This window comes from Cornus florida, unplaced genomic scaffold, assembly GCF_030987335.1.
Source record: "Cornus florida cultivar Cherokee Brave unplaced genomic scaffold, ASM3098733v1 CherokeeBrave_3.0.0_Hap2_Chr01, whole genome shotgun sequence".
NCBI classification, from domain to species: Eukaryota; Viridiplantae; Streptophyta; class Magnoliopsida; order Cornales; family Cornaceae; genus Cornus; species Cornus florida.
The window spans coordinates 100,168,564-100,187,085 of NW_026775571.1; the positions used below are offsets into that span (position 1 = coordinate 100,168,564).

The 18,522-nt window shown below is 34.5% G+C and overlaps 2 protein-coding genes and 1 long non-coding RNA gene across 3 annotated transcripts; all 3 read left to right on the forward strand.

Annotated features, from left to right (window-relative positions):
• Window positions 1–1,299: 1,299 nt before the first annotated feature.
• On the forward strand, window positions 1,300–4,628 carry LOC132309009 (pentatricopeptide repeat-containing protein At5g65560). Its single transcript, XM_059807362.1, has one exon. It carries the CDS (start codon window positions 1,533–1,535, stop codon window positions 4,335–4,337), a length of 2,805 nt encoding a protein of 934 aa, XP_059663345.1. The 5' UTR covers window positions 1,300–1,532; the 3' UTR covers window positions 4,338–4,628.
• A 1,961-nt stretch (window positions 4,629–6,589) lies between these two features.
• Window positions 6,590–8,915, forward strand: LOC132309016 (uncharacterized). Its single transcript, XR_009482533.1, has 3 exons — window positions 6,590–6,696; window positions 8,110–8,188; window positions 8,378–8,915. It is a non-coding gene; the product is annotated as an uncharacterized LOC132309016 (long non-coding RNA).
• A 3,572-nt stretch (window positions 8,916–12,487) lies between these two features.
• LOC132309022 (cytochrome b561 and DOMON domain-containing protein At4g17280-like) lies at window positions 12,488–16,476 on the forward strand. Its single transcript, XM_059807379.1, has 5 exons — window positions 12,488–12,897; window positions 12,995–13,674; window positions 14,786–15,040; window positions 15,796–16,085; window positions 16,197–16,476. Exons 2-5 carry the CDS (start codon window positions 13,060–13,062, stop codon window positions 16,198–16,200), a joined length of 1,164 nt encoding a protein of 387 aa, XP_059663362.1. The 5' UTR covers window positions 12,488–12,897; window positions 12,995–13,059; the 3' UTR covers window positions 16,201–16,476.
• Window positions 16,477–18,522: the final 2,046 nt, after the last annotated feature.

The following is an 18,522-nucleotide window of genomic DNA, read 5'->3' on the forward strand; positions in this document are numbered from 1 at the left end:
ACTATTCGAGGGAGGTGATTTAACTAACGGAAGTTAGTTGAAAGGGAACTGTTTGGACATTTAGTTTCTCATATATTTTTTAAACAAAAATGTCCTTATACTTATTTTAATATATCCTCACATATATATCTACTCCATTGTCACTTTTAGCCGCATATCTTCCACTATTGCAACAACATGTACTCTCATAATATTATAATATTATATATAATTTGTATCATAATATAATGGTATATATAATATGTACCATTAAATATTGTTTATACTATATTTTCATATCCATCCAGCCTTCAGACCAATATAAATCTAGATTTTTTTTTTTTGAAATTTATCAACTATATATATATTTGAGAATTATATTGTGCATTCATTTATTTGGTTTTTATTGATTTTTATTTTATATAAATTTTTTAAACGGACACTACGAGAAATAATACTTAATTTTTTTTCCTTTTTTATATTAATATTTATGCCTACATGTTTTCTTCTTCTCCTTCTTTTATATATATATATATATATATATATATATATATATATATATATATATCATTTTTTTCTATAAAAAAATAAAAAATTTCTTCCGTGTGACTAATGTGAATTTGCTAGTCTAGTAAAATGTTAAAACAAAAAAAACAATACAAGTGTTAATTTGTGTGAATGATGTCGTTTATATTATTTAATAAATAAAAAAATAAGAAGCAAAGTAGATTTTCAAATAGACTTTAATGGGTATTTAAGTCAATTTATATTTAAGTTCTTTTTCAACTAACTTTCGTTAGTTAAATCACCCCCCTTGAATAGTTGAGGGAATTTTTTTGGGAAAAAAGTAGAAAAAGAGAGTTTAATAAAAAATATAGATAAAAAAGGGAGGTTTAATGTAGTTCACCCTATAGCATTTGCAAGACGTAAAAAGTTGGTTATGATAATTATAAATGTATTCAATGGAATTATCGTGAAAGTTGAAGTTCTACATAATTTTCTGCATAAGTCCCAAATAAGCCATTCGTATTAGGTTATGATTCAAAACTAACTGACCCTTTATCACTCGAAATAGGCTTGAACTAAAAACGTTATATGACCCGTATCATCAACCAATTATATCTTATCACATAAATAAATTATTTATTTATTTTCTGTTGATACAACATCATACTACCACTATGTATAAGTGCTTAGGGTGATATATTATGTTACTAGTACAATAAAGTATTTTTGGAGAAATAGGCGTTTGTAGTGTGAGTTTTTACAATTGATATATACATCATTCATTGGCCTTGGACTCACTTTTGACGATCCATTGAACCAGGACAACCCGTCACGAACCCAAGGCCTGAACCATAGTGCTTTTGGTCGAACCCTCTCAACACGGTCAACCATCGACTCAGTTTTTCATCCCATGCCACCATCGAACACTGGCATATCCCTACACTACTCTTCAGCCGCTGAACTCACCATTTCTGTTATTTAGAGCTCTCTCTCCCGATCCAAACTAGCATTATGCTTCAGAAACCCTAAATCCTGAACACACATTCATGCATGGAGTCCTCACCATCGCCGCCGTCCGCCGCCCCAAGATGTTGATACGATCAACGGCCATCATCGTCGTCAAACCAGGTCAGTTCACTCTGTTCCCTCTCAACGCCTTCCTTCAATCCTTATCTTCCATCGCTTCAGCTCCTGAACCACCCCTCCCCTCAAGCTCAGATCCCGATCAACACCCACCATTCGATATCTCCTCCCAACTCCTCTCTCTCCTCTCTCGCCCCAATTGGCAGAACAACCCATATCTCAGGAATCTAATACCATCCATATCGCCTTCCCATCTCTCCACTTTCTTCACCAGCAACCCTAATCTCAATCCCCAAATTGCACTTTCCTTCTTCAACTATCTCTCTCAAAGACCCAAATTCAGACCCAATGTCCAGTCCTATGCGTCTTTATTGAACATTCTTGTTCGTAATAGGTTTCTGGGTGTTGCTGAAAATGTCCGTATTGGGATGATCAAATCGTGCCATTCGATTGAAGATGCACTGTTTGTGCTGAATTTTTTGAGAAATATGAATACTTGTGATGGTGAATTTAAATTTAAGCTCACTCTTAAATGCTATAATACGCTTCTGATGACTTTAGCAAGGTTTCTTATGATTGTTGAAATGAAGACGGTGTATTTACAGATTTTGGATGATAAGATTCCACCGAATATATATACTTTTAATACCATGATTAATGGGCATTGTAAATTGGGGAATGTGGTTGAGGCGGAGTTGTTTAAAAGTAAGATTTTACAAGCGGGGTTGAGTCCAGATACACACACTTACACATCGTTGATATTAGGCCATTGTAGGCGAAGGGATGTGGATAGTGCATTTAGGGTGTTCACAATAATGCCACGAAAGGGTTGCCGGAGAAATGAGGTTTCGTATACTAATATTATTCATGGGTTTTGTGAAGTGGGAAAGGTTGACGATGCTCTCAAGTTGTTCTCACAGATGGGAGAGGATAATTGTTGTCCAACTGTTCGGACATACACAGTTCTCATAGATGCATTGTGTGGATCTGGTAGGAAAGTGGAAGCATTGAATTTATTCGAGGAGATGACAAAGAAAGGCTGCCAACCGAATGTTCACACTTACACTGTGCTCATTGACAGCATGTCAAAAGATAACAAGCTTGATGAAGCAAGAAGAATGTTAAATGAAATGTTGGAAAAAGGGTTGGTTCCAAGCGCTGTGACATATAATGCTTTGATTAATGGGTACTGTAAGGAGGGAATGGTTGATGCTGCATTTGAAGTATTTGATACGATGGAGTTGAATAATTGTAGTCCAAATGTTCGCACCTTCAATGAATTGATTTGCGGGTTATGTAAGACCAAAAAGGTGTACAAGGCAATGGCACTACTTAATAAGATGCTTGCCCGTAAGCTGTCACCTAGCCTGATTACTTTTAACTCGTTAATTCATGGACAATGTAAGGAGGGTCATTTAAATAGTGCTTTTAAGTTGCTTAGTTTAGTGAATGAGAATGGTCTGGTTCCTGATGAGTGGACTTATAGTGCTCTTATAGATACCCTATGTAAGAAAGGGATGGTGGATAAAGCTCATGCAGTATTTGATTCTCTCAAGAAGAAAGGCATAAATGTAAATGTAGTGATATATACTGCTCTGATTGACGGGTATTGCAAGGCAGGGAAAGTCGATCCTGCCCTCAGTTTGTTTGAAAGAATGCGTACAGAAAACTGCATTCCAAACTCAGTCACTTACAACGTGTTGATGGATGGGTTGTGCAAAGATAATAAAACACATGAAGCATTGGAATTACTGGAGAAGATGGTAAAGATCGGGATGAAGCCCACAGTTATTACATATACAATTATCATTGAGCAAATGTTGAAAGAATATGCATTTGACCATGCTCAGAGGGTTTTTGAACAAATGGTTTCCTTGGGATATAAACCTGATGTTTGCACGTACACTTCATTTCTTCTTGCATATTGCAACCAAGGAAAGTTGAAAGAAGCAGAGAATGTGATGGCTAAAATGAATGAAAAAGGTGTTCTGCCGGATTTTATGAGTTACACAGTGTTAATTGATGGGTATGGGCGATCTGGATTGACACATCATGCTTTTGATACTCTCAAATGTATGGTTGATGCTGGATGTGAACCTTCTCATTATACCTATTCTGTTTTAGTTAAGCATCTCTCAAATGAAAAGCGGATGAAGGAAAATAGCGACAGACTAGGACTTGGTTTGAATTCAAAAGCTGCCTCAGTTAATATTGCTGATGTCTGGAAAGTTATGGATTTCAATACTGCGCTGGAACTTTTTGAGAAAATGACTCAACATGGTTGCACACCTGATGTTAAAACTTACAATTCACTCATTACAGGACTTTGCAGAGAGGGGCGCTTTGAAGAAGCTTGGAGGTTGGTTAATCATATGAAAGAAAGAGGAATATCTTGCAGTGAAGATATATATACCTCTCTTATTAATTGTTGCTGCAAATTGGGAATGTATGGTGAAGCAGTGAGGCTGGCAGATGCTATGGTTGAACATGGTCTGCTACCGCATCTAGAGTCCTACAAAATGCTTGTTTGTGGGTTATATGATGAAGGGAATGTTGAGAAGGCTAAAGCAGTATTCTGTAGTTTGCTTCATTGTGGATACAATCATGATGAAGTAGCTTGGAAGCTTCTCATAGACGGCATACTTAAAAGGGGCCTTGTTGATAGGTGTTCTGAACTAGTAACTATCATGGAGGAAAAGGGTTGCCAGTTCAGTCCTCAAACATATTCAATGTTGGTTGAGGGGCTTGATAGAACAGATGGGACATAAGACATGAATTCCAATATATGTTTTTTGTCATTGGGATTGCCTTGCATCTCTAGCAAGAGTGGTCTTTGGTGCTCATGTTGGTGAAGGCTAAGAGCATACAAGTGCAGAACCAAATTCTTTTGACACAAGCACTCGAGATGAGTTCTTGATTTAATAGAAGTGTAATCAGTTTTATCAATAATGGAGCAGTAACTGTTAGTGAATTGCATTCCAATTACCACTTGGATGTTTCAACAGCCAAATAGAGCAGTAGCTTCAGAGAAAGTGAACAGATTCTAGTGACAAACAAGAGGCAAGTGACTCTCTACATTTTCAACTCATTTTCTTGTTTTCCTTCATGTTCTTTTTTTTTTTGTGTCTTTGATTTCCTCTTTTCTTTAGAACAAGCAGTGCAGAAAGATTGCTCTTACATTCTACCACCACATGCTGGAACACAGTTTCTTTGCTTTTATCTCACAGCTATGTAGTCCGTGTTGTCATTTTTATGTATTGGGAATGATTTTTCCCCCTTTAGTAAGCCAGTTCATTGATGTGAAAATTTTGTGATGTCAATACAAGTAAAAGTATCATTAGGAAACATTTAGAACGATGGTGCAGCCATGTGCACTTGTAGTTTTTATTTTTATTTTATCTTAGAAAAAGCGCCTGAAAGTAGGTGTATTCTGAGAGAGAATAGAAGTTGGTATGCCGTAGTCCAAGTTCAGTCGTGAGTATTTTGGTCCTATCTTTTTTGCACATAGGGAAATTGGTTGGAAATTTGTTGCCAGGCTGTTCAGAATAATTATCACAATAATTGATTTGAAAGTTAGTACTGACTAAATGTGCTTCTAGAGGAGGACCTAGATAAATATAGCATAGTGGCAACCAGAGCACTGGACATTTCCACGTCTCAAGTCATTGTGATGTTAAGGGGAGCTTACAGCTCCCAACAAATTGTAAAGATGTAATGTTATGTTAATGCCCATTGGTTATTAGGAGCTGTATTCTCAAGACATAAGTTCTATAATGAAGCTGTATAAGAATCTAAGAGTCCTGCCAGTATGTTATAAAGATCATAAGAATTTAAACTGCATGTACTATAATGTGATGTTAAGCTGCCCATATGTTATATAGACCATAAGAATTTAAATGGTAGTCCATCAGGATGTTGCTTGTTCTATGTTAATATCTTATAATATCATGTTACTTTGATATATTATTTGGTAGGACCTTAGATTAGCGTCCCCTATATAGTTGCGTCAATATGTTATGTGGTTAGACCTTATGCTACCATTGCTTGATAAACGTTATCTCAGCTTATAATCTATGGGACTTTTAAATTGCACAACAGGAAAGGCTCTTGGTTGAGGATCATGGCAGACAATCTTATGCATAAGCTAGCCTTCGTGGGATTTGGTATCAATAAGTATGGTGTACATTAAGCTTTGATCTACTTAAAATAATCGCAATGCCAACCCAAATAGTTATAATAAGGCTTGCCAGTGCATAGTGGTTAAAGTGCTGGCATGGCCTTTTTTGAAAAGAGTGAAGTGGGTTAGCCGGTTAGGGAAGAGAGAGAAAAAGAAAAAAGGAAGTTAGATTAATGCTTGATAAAAAGGGATGATTTACAATTGCGGAAGTAAGAAAATTATGTTCAAAATGATTGAGAAACGTGGATCTACGAAATTCCTAGGGATAGTGCTATAGAAAGATGTGCTGCTACTGTTCTTGTAGGAGTTTAATATACATGACTGAATATATATATTTTTTGTTTTATTTATTTGGTTTTTTGGGGGGTGGGTGGGCGTTGTTGTAGATTTAGGAGTAGGCACAAGGCTTGGAAGAGGCCCTGCTTACCTTTGGGAGCGGAACCACTGTTCTTTTGAGGGTGTAGAGTAGTTGATTTGTGGGATGTTACACGGTTGACAGGGAGAGTGAACTCCTCTGCAGAATTTTTTAGATGTTGTAGTTTGGATGAGAAATGTCCTTGTAGGAATGGTATACTTCTGTTTATTTTTTATATTTATTTTTTCCTCTTTCCATAGACATCGTATGCGGATGGGGTTGGACCCTCTTAAGTCTTGGGTGCTTCTTAATGAATTCTTACTATCGCCAAGAAGAAGAAAGATGAATGATTGACATATTTACTTTTTCTTTTTTCTTGTGTTCCCTAATCTTTCTGACTGCTGCCATCTATATATATATTTTCAGCAAGTATAGCTACCATCTATATTTTTGTGTGACGATAAAGTATGAATCACTGATATCTCAGGGAAGGGATGCTTTTGGAAGGGATATTTGAACACATGAGAAGTCACTTGGATTGGAATGTCATAGGACCTTCTAATTTGCTATAAGCAACCTGAAAGAAGATAATGAGGTAAATGAGTTTATCTACAGGGACTGTATTCTTTCCCTCTTATCATTCTATAAAACTGATACACAATTTTACATATTTTGTTGGTATTCTACAATCATTGCCAATCTAAATTAGCCTGTGACATTACCTAGTTCAACTATTCTTCAGTTCCATATGGTCTTGATTTGACTTTGGCATATAAACTGTTCTTTCTTTTTTCTTTCTCCTTTGAAATACTTCTTAACTTCATTCCTGTCACTGTAGACAAGGTTTATAGCCACGGTATCAATCACTAGCTTGAATGACGAAAGTTACGATTTGGTTGTGGCATATCAGATCAGAGTATGCTGATATGCAAATAAACACTACATGCAACATTTTGAAGCCTCTAAAAAGAAATATGAAAAATTTAGAACCAATTTGAATTACAAAAATGAAGGAACAAAATAACCCAATGCAACACTTAACACATAGCATTGTCTAAAACATAAAAGTACTATCAAAATAGACTGCTATAATATTGCATGGCATTGCATGTTTTTTTTGGGTAAAGCATAGCACTAGATGTTAAATATCCAATACATTCTTACAACACATCTTGTTGGGTTGTACATATGGGGGAAAGAATACGGCGTGAATTTTTAGCAGCTCATAGGTTCAGTATTTACTTAAGTAATTCAGCAATTCTTAGTTTGAGTTAGTGAGTTAGCTGGTGGTGTGACTACCCCCAGAAGCTGATACAGCAAAGAGAGAAGTGTGGGATATTTTAGAGTTTGAAGATCAGTTGAACAGTTCTTCTGGAATGGGAATGTAGGCATCTTTTGGTATGTTTAGCTGTTGTTTGCTGAGCCTGAGGAACTACTGTTTGTGAGTTCTTAGCTGTATATGAGCATCTTTTCTGGCAAAGCAATACACGAGTTAAACTCGCACCATTTTGAAAAGCTCCTTTTTTCCCCCTTCCTAGCTTTTAACGGTGTCGTAGTATGTTGAAGTTGGCATCCTTTGGAACTATGAGTTCACATTTTTGTCCCCGTTTTCCAGCTTTTCCATTGAAATCAAGCTTGTATGATGTCACATTCTTGCTAGAACAGTTTATAAAATTCCTACAAGTTGTGTCTGTAAGATCTAGTTCTTTTAGTAAGCCCTGGGAAGATTTACATTTCTGGAAGCTAGGTTACCGAGATAAGGTTAAGGATGAAAATGTCAGTTATATCTCATGGTTGAGTTTTAAGATGAACTCTCAAGCTCAGTTTGGACTTTTCCTGTTTCCATTAGGACTTGGTTAATTAGTATCTAATTAAGAGAGAGAAAAATTTTACCACTTTTTTAAAGTGCTGTATATTTTTAAATTGCTATTTTTCATATGTCATTTTATTTATTTATTATTTATTATTTATCTTTTTTAACTATTTTTTGTCTGCAAAATTTGGTTAGGGGTAAACGGAACAAGAACTTACGCAAAAAGAATTTCAGCTATAATGATGGCGGCCTTCTGGAGAAATTAGGAAAGAAGGTAACTTAAATTTTTCGTATATATATTTTTTTCATTATTCAATTAGAGAAAGGAACCTTCCTATTAAGGATGGTGGAAATTTAATTTAATTTTTAATTTTTATAATATAAGCTTGTTTATCTTGAACATTGGATAAAAAGAGAACATGAAAAGTAATTTACGCACTTGTTTTATTGATTTTGTTGTTAGCAATGAGGCAGCAGGAATAAGATCCACCACATGGATAAGGGAAACATACTCAGCAGCAGAAGAATGGCCTGGTTCGCTACATAATTTGCCACTTCCCCTCTTAATCTTGCATTCACATGCAGTCTCACAATTGCCACTTGAGTGTCATCTATGGTTCAGTGGTTTAGATTAAAGGAACTGAAAACAGTTGCCTGTTGCTTCTATCTTCCTTAGACTTTGTATAAAACAAAGTCTTTAGCTCCTCGCAGATATACCACGTCTCGTGCCCCTGAGAAATACAAATCATTCTTCAAGTGATTACTAAACGATTACCGACAGGCAAGCACCACAAAATTATTGAAGTTGAGATATCAGATTCTCTCTTTCTGCTCAAATTGTGTGGTAAGCAAGCTTCTTATGTGATATAGGTAGAATTCCGTTGAACTTGTTTGACAAATTTTGAAGTTGAAAATATATGCTTCTTTTTACATTCTTGTTTCATTAAGTAGAAAATTTTGAAGTATAGATTATTTTTATCTATTAGCCAGAGAAAAATCTATCACCATTCCTTCATTATTGGATCTATTATTAACTATTATCTATAGATTCTTGTTAACTGTATATAAAAATAGACCAGGTAATCTCTATCAAACAACAGATGCAAGCTATGCAACTTGTAAAAGGTGGATAAATAGGACTCCAAAGCAGTGTGTTTGGTGCTCACTCGCACTGTTTATACCACAATCTATCCACTTAAGTGTTGGTACCATACATAAGAACAACATTTTTTTCAAGTCTAAACTCAACACTAAGAATAGTAATACAATATGAATTGTTTGTGTTTTATGAATGCTTTCATTCGAATCCTTATTTTCCTAATTTTCTCACTTTTACATCTGACAAACACTTATATTGAGTTTCCTAATAATTGTTTGTATTATTTTATTTTAATTTAGTGCAGGACTCGGTAATTATATATATTTTTATATTTCATTCATAACTAAGCGTTTACGAGAGAGCTGAGAACGTCTTAGTATTTTTTATACCATTTTGATTTTATGCTGTTGGAGTAGTTTATTTTGTTAAATCTTGATTATGTTCTCAATAAATAAAACAAAAATATTTACGCATTTATGTTTAGTACCTAAATTTGCTGTATAATGTATTTGCTTCAATCTCAGCATGAAAGGAGGCTATTTGGTTATTTCAGATAAGTTGGATTAGTTGCAGATCAATGTGGTTGTGCACTTGAGAAACTCTTGGATTATAGTATTATACCAAAACATAATGATTTAGATTACATTAAGTGTAGTGGTGTTGATGAAGTAGTTTTTGTTTTTTCCTTTTCCTGGCTGATGAAGTTCTTTAAAAGAGTATACAATTCTACATACAATTGCCGAAATGAGCTATAGAATTTGTCAAATTGAAGCTAGTGTGATATTGATGAAGTAATTGATTTGGGTTGTGGATATAAACTTGCCCTCGTTGCCTCAGAAAACATGTCTCCTCCTGAGTGCAAACAATTTCTTGTAGAGTTAGGAACCCTTTGAATTGGATTTTTTTTTTTCCCTTTTCGCGCGGGGATTTACAGGTTATTATTGAATACTACCTCTCTAATATAACCTCCAAATTCAAAATTAATTTAACAAGTAATCTTTGTACGAAATTAAAATTCAAGAAAATATTCCCTTGTAATTAAACTAAAATCTATTTGTCATGACCATATTCCATTTACCATTGATGACATGTGGAAGCACCACCAGCCCTATCAATGGCCTAGGTGATATGGTGTTAGATGTTCTTGGGACGTCCAAGGGTAGCGATGGCCTAGGTGATAGGGTGTTAGATGTTCTTGGACGTCTAAGGGGAGCGGTTTAACCTTTGGGCTTAGAAGGACGGGTATGTAACACCAATCAATAATTTAAGTACTTGAGTCAGTGTAAAAACAAGTTCATTTCTTAATCCGAGAGGGTGGGCTTCTATATATATATTTTTTTCATGTTTAGGCTCAATTTTAAACAAGCAATTATAGTTCATAAGCTTAGATTTGGTTGGACCAACCCACACAAATTATGTCCAAATATCATAGCAAAATTAGTACTCATGAGGTTGGATTTACCTATAGTTACTCTTTATCATAATACAATTGTATGTGGCCCAATGATCTTTACTCTACACTAGTCCTTGTACATGCCATAATCACTTGAAAAATCTGACTAATTTTATAAAGTTGATGTTATTATGATGATCTCAGCATTCACACATATAAATTAGTCAGTGTTGTCGGACTTTCGAACTCTAAATTATTATATATATATTTTTTCATCTGAATATTCATGATATGATAATGATGTCAGTATTCATTTATATAAATCAGTGGTGTTTCAGACTTCAAATTATTATCCTAAGGCTATGTTTGGCGGCACGGAATGTCTTGAAATTGGAATTGGTAAAATTGAAAAAAAATTTAGTTCAATTATTTTTTATTTTTTATTTTTATTTTTTGCCCAATTTTAATTCGAATTTTAAAACTTCAATTCCATACAATCAAACATACAATCAAACATGACCTAAGTTTCTTTTTATTGTAGTGTCTTAAGTCTGCAGTTGGATCAGGAAAGTGATTGTTGAAGACTTGCATAAGACTTCTACGTAAACCAAGTTAAATCCTTTTCGATGTTAATGTAAAACCGACTCCTAGTACATTGATTGACACACTCGGCAATATATATATATATATATATATATAGTAATCTTCTTTCGCGTTTTAAGTTCAAATGAGACTCTCATTATAGTCATAATCTCACCAACTTTTAGAAGATTTAAGACAATCATGTTATTTGTTTTCATCATATTTTGTTTTTAATTTTTTTTTTTTTTGCCTGAAGCTGTTTGTCAATTGGCATCATGATTAAGCACGCATGATGAAAACAACTAGAAATGAAAGCCGACTTAAGAATTTTCCATCACTGCCGACTATTAGAACATAAGCATGATGAAACCACAATTTCTATTTTTCCTTACATTACAAAATAGAAATTGAAGCCAGTCCTACTAAAGTACATAGAAGATTCTTCAAAATTTGGTTTTTTAGAAAGTGATTTAAATTTTCAATTTAAATTTGATAAGATAAATAATTTAAAAGTAATATTCAGGGGAAGATTTTGAATTTGACTTGGGCTCTTCAACCACACAAACAAAAATGAAGAATTATAATAACTACATCACTAATTTCTACTAATTATGCAAATTTAAATTCTCGGAATTACTTTACAAGATTTTTTTTTGAATTTAAAATTACCGAACACACCGAAAAACACAAATTAAATTTTTTTTTTTTTAAGCGTTTATCATCTTAGACAATTACATTACCCTCGAATTCATTTGTCAACAAAAATTGATGGGACGAAATGATCACCTTAGTAGATTGCACAAAAGAATTTAATGTGGGTTCAGAAAAGAAAATAATAATAATAATAATTTAATGTGGGTCCCACGTTAAAGCATTTGGCTGTTACAAACTGATCTGGCTTGCAAAAAATAGGCTAAGGGAATCTGCTCTTCCTTTTCTCTCTCTTCTTTATTATTATTATTATTATAAAAATTAATAAATATTAGGAATTTGTTGGCATCTAAGAACCTCCTAATGCCTAGTTTGAAGGAAATATAACGTGTTGACGTTTTTTTAAATGCAATTTCATTAGTTAGATGATGCAAAAATTGATAATATGTCGAATTATTAGCAAAGTTTTCTTTGTATATTCTCAATTTTTCTACTAAAAATGTGGAATTAAAAACTCACAATTTAGTATGTTCCCGCTTATTCGAGAAAATATGGCAGAATTCGTTTAAATTTATCAGGGCATTACCGGTCTTGAACATTTCAATTGGTAATGGTTTTTTTGCTGATATTTAGCAAGCACTATAATTAGCCTGGTGGGAGAGAGGTTTTTATCTCAGCAACAGCAACAATCAAATTGCCCAAAATTTGTCATACCCTATTTGTGAGGTGAATGCACCTAAAATTAAGGAGTTAGGTTTTGTCTTGGGAATAGATGCAAAGACCAATGCAATAAAAAAAAGAAAACGAGTCAGTTCCTTGTACAATTTCAGTTGAAGTTAGACATGGGCAGGTGTGGATAGGGATGGTTGTTGAAACCCTAAGCATAGAGAGGGTAATTGGACTTTACAAGTGCCCAAATCCCCATTTCAGAATTGAATCACTTTTCTCACATATATGCAACCCTCCACACCAAACTGCTCAACCACTCTACCCCACCATTCACACATATATATAACTATATCATCTTTCTCTCCTCATTTCCTCATAATCATCTATCCCCCAAATAACATTTCCGTAAGATAAAAGACCTCGAACCCTGTCCCAAGGATTGAAGTACAAATAGACTCCAAACCCGAACAGGCTTGGGAGAATTGGTATCCTAACAACATCTTGCCACATTCAATCTCTTTCATTCCTCGTAGAATCACAAAGAAAGAATAGGACATACCGACATATTAGACATTGTATCATTGACATTGTAAGTAGCTGATTTCATATGATTACTCTGTTTTCAATATAATGATCATTGGTTTTTGATTGGCAAGTGTTTGATTTTAAAAAAAATTGTTTTCCAGGTATATTTTCCTTTTTGATTAAGCCTCCCTAATTACAAATTTGGCTATAATTGTGATTGATTGACATGGCTAATATGTTGAGACCCATGTTATTATTCTCTTGCATTCTCATTTCTCTGTTCTTGTCAACCTCTGCTCAATCATGTGCCAAGTATGCTTTTCCAAAAAACCAGGTCTTTAGTGCCTGCAATGATCTTCCATTTTTGGACTCTTTTCTTCATTGGACTTACAACCCTTCAACCAAAACTGTCCAAATTGCCTATCGGCACACCAAAATCACATCTTCGAAATGGGTAGCATGGGCAATTAATCCGAGTTCCAAAGGCATGGTTGGGGCACAGGCACTTGTTGCTTTCAGAAAATCTGATGGAACCGTGAGAGCTTATACGTCTCCGGTAACTAGCTACTCAACCCAATTGCAAGAAGGAAAACTGGCTTTCGAGGTCTCAGGTTTATCTGCCACGTTTTCGAAAGATGAAATGACCATTTTCGCTACCTTGAAATTGCCAAGCAATGGAACCACTGTGAACCAGGTTTGGCAAGAAGGTCCGCTTTCAGGTAATGCTCCTAAGATTCATGAAACTAGTGGACCTAATGTGCAATCCATGGGGACTCTGAATCTTGCTTCCGGCAAATCAGTGACAACAGGAGGATCAAATTCCAAAACCAAGAGAAGGAATGTAGGTGACTAAATTTTTGTTCAACTATAATTTATATTGACCTTCTGCTTTATTTTAGTATGCTGTCTAAATTGAAATAAAACTAATAGCATAAATGTGGTGTCCAAAACCAAGAGAAGGAATGTAGGTGACTAAATTTTTGTTCAACTATAATTTATATTGACCTTTTGCTTTATTTTAGTATGCTGTCTAAATTGAAATAAAACTAATAGCATAAATGTGGTGTTCAGTCTCCTGTTTTCATTTTCATATATTGTTAAATAAAACTATAGGAATGTAAGTGACAATTTTTGCTTAACTATAAACAATATTTATTGATTTTTGCTCTATTTTAGTATGTTGTCTAAATTGCAATAAAACTATAGCATAAATGTGGCGTTCAGTCTCTTGTTTTTCATCTTTCTAAATGGTGATGCATGTAGTTTTTCTGAGTGCAATTATGTAGAGTTGGTTCGGTTTTATGCTATGTTTGTTGACTTCTACTTTTGTCTTCTACAAGACACATTTTCATATATTGTTAAAGACTATACCTATTCTCTGTTGATTTCTGGGAAATTCTATAGTGCTTAATATAATATGATGTATAAATCATAGCTTATTAATAGTTTTTGTGTTATGCAAACCTTGCACGGTCCGTGGATTAGTCGGGGCAAAGCCCTGAACACTAGAGGTGGTTGAGATTGTGTAGTTGCGACTGCATTTAAGTTATTTAACATTTCCAGGAATCCTCTATGAAGTACCAACTCAAATCTTATTTTTACTACTTTCACCATCTTCTGGTTGTAAGATATCAGATATTCTTTCCCTTTTCACCTTTTCAAGGTACCCAACCAGAAAGTGTATCATTATTTTATTTTCTCCTAATGTTTTGAGATGTTTTCTTCTGGAAAATAAAATGCTTTGAGATCTTCCTTCAAGGAGACACAGATAAAAGGGCTAGCTAGAGCTTAATGCCTTCCCTCCCCATGCGGAGAAACTGTTTCATTTTAATATAAAATATAAAAAATGTTCCTTTCAATTATCAGATGAAAAATTTTCATTTACAATACTAAATTTATACATGCATATATATATATATATATGTTCTTACTATGATGGGGTGAATTTTCAGATACATGGGATACTGAATACAGTGGGTTGGGGAGTTATGATGCCTATGGGCGCTATAATTGCAAGGTACTTGAGGGTATTCAAACGTGCGGACCCTGCATGGTTTTATCTTCACGTTTCTTGCCAACTCTCAGCCTACATTGCTGGTGTTGCTGGATGGGCAATTGGTATCCAGCTTGGTAACGAGAGCCCTGGCACTCAATACCCTACCCACAGAAATATTGGGATTGTCCTATTCTGCTTCGGAACCCTTCAGGTATGAATGAACACATCAAATATTTTGCTTTAATTGATGGCCTACAAAACATCATCTCATATTCTCACATGTATGTGTACACACACACACACACACACACACACACACACACACGTCTATTGTGAGGACATGTATCAATCTGGTTTGTCTTCTCAACCATTGAATCGAGAGTTAATGTGGCTTTTTTTTGGGTCTGAAAGAGAGTACTTAGGTTCTCTCGATAAATAAAGAGTATATCGTGTCTAAATCTAGCTTAATAATGGCGGTGGTGGAGGAACTAGATCCGAAAAAAGAGAGACCTCCTCCCCTTTTTTCCTTTTTTCAAATCAAACAACTTCATAACTCACTAATTTTCTTTCTTACTAGAGCATAAGCCATTGCCACCACAAAAGGGAGCTAATTGCCATTCTTTTTTTATTAAAATTAAAAGTGTGAGGTGTGAGGATGAATGAATGCATCCCCTAAATTATTGGATTGAGATTTCTCTCAATTTGACATCTTGTATTAGAAGGGATCCTTATTTTTCTTTTTAAAATAAAAGAGTGGGGGTGTGAGGAGGAATAAACAATTCCAAATTGAGTTGAAAGACTTCTCTCAAATTGACATCTCGATATCTAAGAGAATGTGCTCTTAACGAGTGAGTACTCTTCTCTCTCTCTCTCCTGCCCACCCCCTAATTTTTTTTTTTAATTGTTATATTAAATTATATTTGTTATTTACTTGAAATGAGGGAACTAGCTTCTCTTTGGTTTTAGGTGTTTGCTTTGCTTCTAAGGCCAAACAAGGATCACAAGTACAGATTTTACTGGAACATGTACCACCACTCTATAGGATACTCTACCATCATCCTTAGCATCATCAACATATTCAAAGGGTTTGACATCTTGAAGCCTGGGAAGATGTGGGAAAAAATTTATGTGGGCATCCTGGTGTGGTTGGCATTCAATGCAGTACTGTTGGAAGCTTATACATGGTACATTGTTGTGAAGAGGAAGAAGACATCAAACATGGAAAAGATGTCCAATGGGAATGATGGATTATATGGGTATGGTCCAATGAGAGATTAGGAGTGACATGTTGTTTCATATCTTTATATTAATTGTCAATGTTCTTAATTTATGTTGTTTTAATTATTATATTTTAATTTTTTGGTTAGGTAAAATGTTCAAAGATGATACCCACGAATGCCTACTATGAGAGCTTGAACCTCTCACCTTCTCTTTAAGGGAGGAGAAGTTATACCAGCAGTACTAATAGAAGTTTTAAATATTATGTTGTTGTACTCTTATATGTATTTATCATCTATAATCGTGATGAGTATGAGAGAATTAGGACAAGCCATGTATTTGGGGGAGCTTAGGGTTAGATATATATTTTCAGAGTTACGGAATTGTTGTGCTGGATTACTAAATGAATTTGGGTTTTTATATATCAAACCTCCGGTTGTTTGTCTCTTGGTTTGCATGTGATTTTTAATTCATTACTCCATTAATGCTTAATCTGATTTTTTTTTTTTTTGTCTCCAATGATCTGTAATACTTGTGAAAAGACGCCAAAAAGACCTAAAATGAATTGGGTACCGCTTATGGTTTTAGTTCACAATATCGAGTTGTGTAATCCTAATTTGTAATAATTGTAGTGCAAAGGTATAGGTTACCAAAACCTTGATTTTTCCCAAGCACTGCATGTGTGTTTTGACTTTGTTAATATGTCACAAATTGAATGTTTTTAGGTTTTTTTAGATAAATATTCTCGTAAATGTATTGCCAAATTCGAATTCCTCACTTTTTTATTTGTAGTAAAAATTTGTAATTGTCTATATATATATATATATATTTTATTAGTAAACAAAGAGTAATGATATTTTTTACCTTTCAAATTGAAGATTCAAGTCTTCTTAAAAGTAACGCATGGTGTGTAAGCGAATTTCTAGTCCGACGTAATAATTAAAAATAAAGTATATTTATATTGATGTATAACCTATAACTAGGAGAGGGGCTAGGGAAAACCCACCCCACCAAGGGGTATGAATACATGACTTAATATGTCACAAATTGAATGTTTTTAGGTTTTTTTAGATAAATATTCTCGTAAATGCATTGCCAAATTCGAACTCCTCACTTTTTTATTTGTAGTAAAAATTTGTAATTGTCTATATATATATATATATATATATATATATATATTATCAGTAAATAAAGAGTTATGATATTTTTTACCTTTCAAATTGAAGATTCAAGTCTTCTTAAAAGTAACGCATGGTGTGTGAGCGAATTTCTAATCCGACGTAATAATTAAAAATAAAGTGTATTTATATTGACGTAGAGGGGCTAGGGAAAACCAACCCCACCAAGGGGTATGAATACATGACTCTGACAGCCAAACAAAAATATTAGTTAAGAGCAAGTAGTGTGGGTATACAAGTTTATCTATCCACTTTTTAAAAAGTAGAGTACCACATAAGCTAAAAAGTGATGATGTAGTACTCTATTTTTTTTATTCATATGTTCCATAGTGTGGATCCCAATTATCTCATTCTCTATTTATTATTTTATTAATTTATTTTAAAAATAAAATAAAAAAATTGATACAAGACAACTCAATAGATACAAGACAGCCCAATAGATAATCGTTGATACAAAACAGCAGCCGCAGCCAATTAAACAAAGAAAAAAAATTGTAGAGTATTCTCTAAAGCTCACTCCATCTGTAGACAACCTAATACTGTAGACAACCTAATACTCCGTACATAATTATTATAGGGCCAACAAAAAAAACACTCCACTTATTTATGCAAACCACCCCCCTCCCCCTCTCTCTCTCTCTCTCTCTCTCTCTCTCTCTAAAACTCCTTCCACACCCGGATGCTTTAAAAGAGTAGCCCAGACAAGGCTGCAAAACTTGAGAAAAACACCATAGTAATAAATAGGTATTTAACTTCACCCTTGGCTAAGTTCACACATACAGAGTTTGTCAAGGCAACCTCCTCTCACTCTTCCAAGAAGACTGGTGAACACTGCAAACGACAAGGGCCGATCTGTTTCAAATAGGATCAAATGAATCAAATTTCCCATAGGATCGATTCAAACGTATTGGATCGAATGAATCAAATGTCCCCAAGTAAGATTCAAATCTACGACCAGTAAGTTAACACCCGACCGCTCTATCACTAAGCTACTGAGGAACAACGGGAGATCAGATTTTATAGAATTCAATTCCAGTTTTCAACCCCTCCTTCGTAACTCAGTGGCTCGATCATGAGCTTGTGTGGCTATAGAAGACTTAGTGGCTCAATCATGAGCGTCTCTGTCCGTTTGGAGGGAAATCAGTGGACAATTCCAACGTTGAGATTCTACATCTCTCTAGATTTTCCTCTTTTGAAGAAGCAGATAAGCTGCCTTTGAAATCATGGAAAGTTTAAGTCAACTCAGAATCAGTGCAGAATTTGGAATGATAGTACAAACTTAGGCTTCAAATACAAA